Genomic DNA, 10000 nt, shown 5'->3' with positions numbered 1-10000 from the left:
CGTCACTCACCACGTCACTCACCATGTCACCACGTTACTCACCTCGTCGCTCACCACGTCACTCACCACGTCACTCACCAGCTCACCACGTCACTCACCACGTCACTACCGTGCATGCCTACAGAGACACTCACCACGTCACTCACCACGTCACTCACCACGTCACTCACCAGCTCACCACATCACTCACCACATCACTACCGTGCATGCCTACAGAGACACTCACCACGTTACTCACCACGTCACTCACCACGTCACTCACCAGCTCACCACGTCACTCACCACGTCACTCACCACGTCACTCACCAGCTCACCACATCACTCACCACGTCACTACCGTGCATGCCTACAGAGACACTCACCACGTCACTCACCAGCTCACCACGTCACTCACCACATCACTACCGTGCATGCCTACAGAGACACTCACCACGTTACTCACCACATCACTCACCACATCACTACCGTCCATGCCTACAGAGACACTCACCTCGTTACTCACCTCGTTACTCACCACGTTACTCACCAGCTCACCACGTCACTCACCTCGTCACTCACCACGTCACTCACCACGTTACTCACCACGTCACTCACTACGTCACTCACCACGTCACTCACCACGTCACTCACCACGTCACTCACCACGTCACTCACCACGTCACTCACCAGCTCACCACGTCACTCACCACATCACTACCATGCATGCCTACAGAGACACTCACCACGTTACTCACCATGTCACCACGTCACTCACCACGTCACTCACCATGTCACCACGTCACTCACCACGTCACTCACCATGTCACCACGTCACTCACCACGTCACTCACCATGTCACCACGTCACTCACCACGTCACTCACCATGTCACCACGTCACTCACCACGTCACTCACCAGCTCACCACGTCGCTCACCTCGTCACTCACCTCGTTACTCACCACGTTACTCACCAGCTCACCACGTCACTCACCACGTCACTCACCACATCACTACCGTGCATGCCTACAGAGACACTCACCACGTTACTCACCACGTTACTCACCACGTCACTCACCAGCTCACCACGTCACTCACCACGTCACTCACCAGCTCACCACGTCACTCACCACGTTACTCACCACGTCACTCACCAGCTCACCACGTCACTCACCACGTTACTCACCTCGTCACTCACCACGTCACTCACCACGTCACTCACCTCGTCACTCACCACGTCACTCACCACGTCACTCACCACGTCACTCACCAGCTCACCACGTCACTCACCAGCTCACCACGACACTCACCACGTCACTCACCTCGTTAATCACCACGTCACTCACCTCGTTACTCACCACGTCACTCACCACGTCACTCACCACGTCACTCACCACGTCACCACATCACTCACCACGTCACTCACCATGTCACCACGTCACTCACCACGTCACCACGTCACTCACCACGTCACTCACCATGTCACCACGTCACTCACCACGTCACTACCGTGCATGCCTACAGAGACACTCACCTCGTCACTCACCTCGTCACTCACCAGCTCACCACGTCACTCACCACGTCACTCACCACGTCACTACCGTGCATGCCTACAGAGACACTCACCTCGTCACTCACCACGTCACTCACCACGTCACTCACCACGTCACTCACCACGTCACTCACCACGTCACTCACCAGCTCACCACGACACTCACCTCGTTACTCACCACGTCACTCACCAGCTCACCACGTCACTCACCACGTCACTCACCACGTCACTACCGTGCATGCCTACAGAGACACTCACCTCGTCATCACCACGTTACTCACCACGTCACTCACCACATCACTACCGTGCATGCCTACAGAGACACTCACCACGTCACTCACCTCGTCACTCACCACGTTACTCACCACGTCACTCACCTCGTCACTCACCACGTCACTCACCTCGTCACTCACCACGTTACTCACCACGTCACTCACCACATCACTACCGTACATGCCTACAGAGACACTCACCTCGTTACTCACCTCGTTACTCACCAGCTCACCACGTCACTCACCACGTCACTCACCAGCTCACCACGTCACTCACCAGCTCACTACATCACTCACCAGCTCACTACATCACTACCGTCCATGCCTAGAGACACTCACCACGTCACTCACCACGTCACTCACCAGCTCACCACGTCACTCACCACGTCACTCACCAGCTCACCACGTCACTCACCACGTCACTCACCAGCTCACCACGTCACTCACCTCGTCACTCACCACGTCACTCACCACGTCACTCACGTCACTCACCACGTCACTCACCAGCTCACCACGTCACTCACCACGTCACTCACCAGCTCACCACGTCACTCACCTCGTCACTCACCACGTCGCTCACCACGACACTCACCACGTCACTCACCACGTCACTCACCACGTCACTCACCAGCTCACGTCACTCACCACATCACTACCGTGCATGCCTACAGAGACACTCACCACGTCACTCACCTCGTTACTCACCAGCTCACCACGTCGCTCACCACGTCGCTCACCAGCTCACCACGTCACTCACCACGTCACTCACCACGTCACTCACCAGCTCACCACATCACTCACCACGTCACTCACCAGCTCACCACGTCACTCACCACGTCACTCACCAGCTCACCACGTCACTCACCACGTCACTCACCACATCACTACCGTGCATGCCTACAGAGACACTCACCACGTCACTCACCTCGTTACTCACCAGCTCACCACGTCGCTCACCACGTCGCTCACCAGCTCACCACGTCACTCACCACGTCACTCACCACGTCACTCACCACGTCACTCACCAGCTCACCACACCACTCACCACGTCACTCACCAGCTCACCACGTCACTCACCACGTCACTCACCAGCTCACCACGTCACTCACCACGTCACTACCGTGCATGCCTACAGAGACACTCACCTCGTTACTCACCACGTCACTCACCTCGTTACTCACCACGTCACTCACCTCGTCACTCACCACGTCACTCACCACGTCACTCACCACGTCACTCACCAGCTCACCACGTCACTCACCAGCTCACCACGTCACTCACCACGTCACTACCGTCCATGCCTACAGAGACACTCACCACGTCACTCACCTCGTCACTCACCACGTGACTCACCAGCTCACCACGTCACTCACCTCGTCACTCACCACGTCACTCACCACGTCACTCACCAGCTCACCACGTCACTCACCACGTCACTCACCAGCTCACCACGTCACTCACCAGCTCACCACGTCACTCACCAGCTCACCACGTAACTCACCAGCTCACCACGTCACTCACCAGCTCACCACGTCACTCACCAGCTCACCACGTCACTCACCAGCTCACCACGTCACTCACCACGTCACTCACCACGTCACTCACCTCATCACTCACCACGTCACTCACCAGCTCACCACGTCACTCACCACGTCACTCACCAGCTCACCACGTCACTCACCAGCTCACCACGTCACTCACCACGTCACTCACCAGCTCACCACGTCACTCACCACGTCACTCACCACGTCACTCACCACGTCACTCACCTCGTCACTCACCACGTCACTCACCACGTCACTCACCACGTCACTCACCTCGTCACTCACCACGTCACTACCGTCCATGCCTACAGAGACACTCACCTCGTCACTCACCTCGTCACTCACCACGTCACTCACCACGTCACTCACCACGTCACTCACCACGTCACTCACCACGTCACTCACCAGCTCACCACGTCGCTCACCACGTCGCTCACCTCGTCACTCACCACGTCACTCACCACGTCACTCACCAGCTCACCACGTCACTCACCACGTCACTCACCACGTCGCTCACCACGTCACTCACCATGTCACTCACCACGTCACTCACCACGTCACTCACCACGTCACTCACCACGTCACTCACCAGCTCACTACATCACTCACCACGTCACTCACCAGCTCAACACGTCACTCACCAGCTCACTACATCAATCACCAGCTCACCACGTCACTCACCACGTCACTCACCAGCTCACCACGTCACTCACCACGTCACTCACCACGTCACTCACCACGTCGCTCACCACGTCGCTCACCTCGTCACTCACCACGTCACTCACCACGTCACTCACCACGTCACTCACCACGTCACTCACCACGTCACTCACCACGTCGCTCACCAGCTCACCACGTCACTCACCACGTCACTCACCAGCTCACCACGTCACTCACCAGCTCACTACATCACTCACCACGTCACTCACCAGCTCAACACGTCACTCACCAGCTCACTACATCACTCACCAGCTCACCACGTCACTCACCACGTCACTCACCAGCTCACTACATCACTCACCAGCTCACCACGTCACTCACCACGTCACTCACCACGTCACTCACCAGCTCACTACATCACTCACCACGTCACTCACCAGCTCAACACGTCACTCACCAGCTCACTACATCACTCACCAGCTCACCACGACACTCACCTCGTCACTCACCACGTCACTCACCAGCTCACCACGTCACTCACCACGTCGCTCACCACGTCGCTCACCTCGTCACTCACCACGTCACTCACCACGTCACTCACCACGTCACTCACCACGTCACTCACCAGCTCACCACGTCACTCACCAGCTCACTACATCACTCACCACGTCACTCACCAGCTCAACACGTCACTCACCAGCTCACCACGTCACTCACCACGTCACTCACCAGCTCACTACATCACTCACCAGCTCACCACGTCACTCACCACGTCACTCACCAGCTCACTACATCACTCACCACGTCACTCACCAGCTCAACACGTCACTCACCAGCTCACTACATCACTCACCAGCTCACCACGACACTCACCTCGTCACTCACCACGTCACTCACCAGCTCACTACATCACTCACCAGCTCACTACATCACTCACCAACTCACCACATCACTCACCACGTCACTCACCACGTCACTCACCAGCTAACCACGTCACTTACCACACCACTCACCACATCACTCACCACGTCACTCACCACGTCACTCACCACATCACTCACCACGTCACTCACCAGCTCACCACGTCACTCACCAGCTCACTACATCACTCACCAGCTCACCACGTCACTCACCACGTCACTCACCAGCTCACTACATCACTCACCACGTCACTCACCAGCTCAACACGTCACTCACCAGCTCACTACATCACTCACCAGCTCACCACGACACTCACCTCGTCACTCACCACGTCACTCACCAGCTCACTACATCACTCACCAGCTCACTACATCACTCACCAACTCACCACATCACTCACCACGTCACTCACCAGCTCACCACGTCACTTACCACACCACTCACCACGTCACTCACCACGTCACTCACCACGTCACTCACCACGTCACTCACCACGTCACTCACCACGTCACTCACCTCGTCACTCACCACGTCACTCACCACGTCACTCACCAGCTCACCACGTCACTCACCACGTCACTCACCACGTCGCTCACCACACCACTCACCACATCACTCACCAGCTCACCACGTCACTCACCTCGTCACTCACCACGTCACTCACCACGCCACTCACCACGTCACTCACCACGTCACTCACCACATCACTCACCACGTCACTCACCACGTCACTCACCACGTCACTCACCAGCTCACCACGTCACTCACCAGCTCACCACGTCGCTCACCACGTCACTCACCAGCTCACCACGTCACTCACCACGTCACTCACCAGCTCACCACGTCGCTCACCACGTCGCTCACCACGTCGCTCACCACGTCGCTCACCACGTCGCTCACCACGTCGCTCACCACGTCACTCACCACGTCACTCACCACGTCACTCACCACGTCACTACATCACTCACCAGCTCACCACATCACTCACCACATCACTCACCACGTCACTCACCAGCTCACCACGTCACTCACCACGTCACTCACCACGTCACTCACGTCACTCACCACGTCACTCACCACGTCACTCACCAGCTCACCACGTCACTCACCAGCTCACCACGTCACTCACCACGTCACTCACGTCACTCACCACGTCACTCACCACGTCACTCACCACGTCACTCACCACGTCACTCACCAGCTCACCACGTCACTCACCAGCTCACCACGTCACTCACCACATCACTCACCAGCTCACCACGTCACTCACCAGCTCACCACGTCACTCACCAGCTCACCACGTCACTCACCAGCTCACCACGTCACTCACCAGCTCACCACATCACTCACCACGTCACTCACCACGTCACTCACCACGTCACTCACCACGTCACTCACCAGCTCACCACGTCACTCACCAGCTCACCACATCACTCACCACGTCACTCACCACGTCACTCACCAGCTCACCACGTCACTCACCACGTCACTCACCACATCTCTCACGAGCTCACCACATCACTCACCTCGTCACTCACCACATCTCTCACCACATCTCTCACGAGCTCACCACATCACTCACCTCATCACTCACCAGCTCACCACATCACTCACCAGCTCACCACATCACTCACCAGCTCACCACATCACTCACCAGCACACCAGATCACTCACCAGCTCACTAGATCACTCACCAGCTCACCAGCTCACTCACCAGCTCACCAGATCACTCACCAGATCACTCACCAGCTCACCAGCTCACTCACCAAGCACACCAGATCACTCACCAGCTCACTCACCAGCACACCAGATCACTCACCAGATCACTCACCAGCTCACCAGATCACTCACCAGCTCACTCACCAGCACACCAGATCACTCACCAGCTCACTCACCAGCTCACCAGATCACTCACCAGCTCACCAGCTCACTCACCAGCACACCAGATCACTCACCAGCTCACTCACCAGCACACCAGATCACTCACCAGATCACTCACCAGCTCACCAGATCACTCACCAGCACACCAGATCACTCACCAGCTCACTCACCAGCACACCAGATCACTCACCAGCCCACCAGATCACTCACCAGATCACTCACCAGCTCACCAGATCACTCACCAGCTCACCAGATCACTCACCAGCTCACCAGCTCACTCACCAGCTCACTCACCAGCTCACTCACCAGATCACTCACCAGCTCACCAGCTCACCAGATCACTCACCAGATCACTCACCAGCTCACCACATCACTCTCCAGCTCACCAGCTCACTCACCAGCACACCAAATCACTCACGAGGTAACCAGATCATTCACCAGCTTACCAGCCAGATCACTCACCAGCACACCAGATCACTCACCAGCACACTCACCAGCTCACCAGATCACTCACCAGCTCACCAGATCACTCACCAGCACACTCACCAGATCACTCACCAGCTCACCAGCTCACTCACCAGCACACCAGATCACTCACCAGATCACCAGATTACCAACCAGCTCACTCACTAGCCAGCTAACTCACCAGCTCACTCACCAGCACACCAGATCACTCACCAGCACACCAGATCACTCACCAGCACACCAGATCACTCACCAGCTTACCAGATCACTCACCAGCTCACCACATCACTCACCAGCTAACCAGATCATTCATCAGCCTACCAACCAGCTCACCAGCTCACTCACCAGCTTACCAGCCAGCTCACTCACCAGATCACTCACCAGCTCACTCACCAGCACACCAGATCACTCACCAGCTCACCAGGTCACTCACCAGCTCACCAGCCAGCTCACTCACCAGCACACCAGATCACTCACCAGCTAACCAGATCATTCATCAGCTTGCCAACCAGCTCACCAGATCACTCACCAGCTTACCAGCCAGCTCACTCACCAGCTCACCAGCTAGCTCACTCATCAGCTCATTCACCAGTTCACTCACCAGCACACCAGATCACTCACCAGCTAACCAGATCATTCATCAGCCTACCAACCAGCTCACCAGATCACTCACCAGCTCACCAGCCAGCTCACTCACCAGCTCACTCACCAGCACACCAGATTACTCACCAGCTAACCAGATCATTCATCAGCACACCAGATCACTCACCAGCTCACTCACCAGCTCACCAGCCAGCTCACTCACCAGCTCACCAGCCAGCTCACTCACCAGCTCACCAGCCAGCTCACTCACCAGCTCACCAGCCAGCTCACTCACCAGCTCACCAGCCAGCTCACTCACCAGCTCACTCACTAGCTCACTCACCAGCTCACCAGCACACCAGATCACTCACGAGGTAACCAGATCATTCACCAGCTCACTCACCAGCCAGCTCACTCACCAGCCAGCTCACTCACCAGCTCACTCACCAGCCAGCTCACTCACCAGCTCACTCACCAGCTCACTCACCAGCCAGCTCACTCACCAGCTCACTCACCAGCTCACCAGCCAGCTCACTCACCAGCTCACCAGCCAGCTCACTCACCAGCTCACTCACTAGCTCACTCACCAGCTCACCAGCACACCAGATCACTCACGAGGTAACCAGATCATTCACCAGCTCACTCACCAGCCAGCTCACTCACCAGCCAGCTCACTCACCAGCTCACTCACCAGCCAGCTCACTCACCAGCTCACTCACCAGCTCACTCACCCACCCACCAACCAGCTCACCCATCTGCTCACTCACCCACCCACCAACTCACCCACCCCACCAACTCACGCACCCACCCCACCCCCCACCCACCAACTCACCCACCCACCCACCAACTCACCCACCCCACCCACCAACTCACCCACCCACCCCACCCCACCCACCAACTCACCCACCCACCCCACCCCACCCACCAACTCACCCACCCACCCACCAACTCACCCACCCACCCACCCCACCCACCAACTCACCCACCCACCCACCCACCCCACCCCACCAAACTCACCGATCTCATCCGCAATCTTCTGCCTCTGTGTCCGCACTTTCCTCACTCCGCCCATCGTGATTCGCCGCTCACCGCCACCACCACCACCACCACCGCCACCACCACCACCACCACCGCCATCGTCACCATCATCATCGTCATCATCGTCATCATCATCGTCATCATCATCATCATCATCGTCGCCGCCATGGTGGTCTCTGATTCGCCGGGCGGACGCCGACGAAGAGGTGAGCGGTAGAAAGTCTCCCGTGACTCCACCACCACCACCGCCTCCACCTCCTCCACCTCCTCCACCGCCTCCACCTCCTTTTTCCCGGGCGAGCTGTCGACGCTTACGTGCTGCGTGGATGAAGGCTGCGTCGGGGATCTCACCTGTGGCAGGGAGGGAGGGAGGAGAGGGAGAGAGGAGAGGGAGGAGAGGGAGAGAGGAGAGGGAGGAGAGGGAGGAGAGGGAGGAGAGGGAGAGAGGAGAGGGAGGAGAGGGAGGAGAGAGAGGAGAGGGAGAGAGGAGAGGGAGAGAGGAGAGGGAGGAGAGGGAGGAGAGGGAGAGAGGGAGGAGAGGGAGGGAGGAGAGGGAGGAGAGGGAGGAGAGGGAGGAGAGGGAGGAGAGGGAGGAGAGGGAGGAGAGGGAGAGAGGAGAGGGAGGGAGGAGAGGGAGGAGAGGGAGGAGAGGGAGGAGAGGGAGAGAGGAGAGAGAGGAGAGGGAGGAGAGGGAGGAGAGGGAGGAGAGGGAGGAGAGGGAGGGAGGAGAGAGAGGAGAGGGAGGAGAGGGGGGAGGGAGGAGAGGGAGGAGAGGGAGGAGAGGGAGGGAGGAGAGGGAGGAGAGGAGAGGGAGGAGAGGAGAGGGAGGAGAGGGGAGAGAGGAGGGAGGAGAGAGAGGAGAGGAGGGAGGAGGGGAGGAGAGGGAGGAGAGGGAGGAGAGGGAGGAGAGGGAGGAGAGGGAGGGGAGGGAGGAGAGGGGGAGGAGGGAGGGAGGGAGGTGAGGGAGGAGAGGGAGGAGAGGGAGGGGGGTGAGGGAGAGGGGAAGCAAGAGAAGAGAGAACGAGAAGAGAGAAAGAGAAGAAAGAGAAGAAAGAAAGAGAAGAAAGAGAAGAAAGAGAAAGAAAGAAAGAAAGAGAAGAAAGGAGAAG

General features: G+C 57.7%; 1 protein-coding gene across 1 annotated transcript in view; it reads right to left on the bottom strand.

Annotated features, from left to right (window-relative positions):
* LOC142908130 (PAX3- and PAX7-binding protein 1-like) overlaps nt 1–9242 on the bottom strand; it is a gene marked incomplete at its 5' end in the record, with an annotated part of 30472 nt that extends 21230 nt beyond the window's left edge. Inside the window, one exon of the mRNA XM_076058393.1 lies at nt 8871–9242. Within this exon, the coding sequence (XP_075914508.1) occupies nt 8871–9242 (372 nt within the window). The remainder of the gene's footprint in view (nt 1–8870) is intronic.
* Nucleotides 9243–10000: the final 758 nt, after the last annotated feature.

Source organism: Petromyzon marinus (assembly GCF_048934315.1).
Source record: "Petromyzon marinus isolate PM22_M1 ecotype Great Lakes invasive population chromosome 73 unlocalized genomic scaffold, UKy_Petmar_22M1.pri1.0 chr73_unloc.2, whole genome shotgun sequence".
Classification (NCBI taxonomy): Eukaryota; Metazoa; Chordata; class Hyperoartia; order Petromyzontiformes; family Petromyzontidae; genus Petromyzon; species Petromyzon marinus.
The sequence above is the reverse complement of the archived record's forward strand: the minus strand, read 5'-3'. Positions and strand labels throughout refer to the sequence as shown.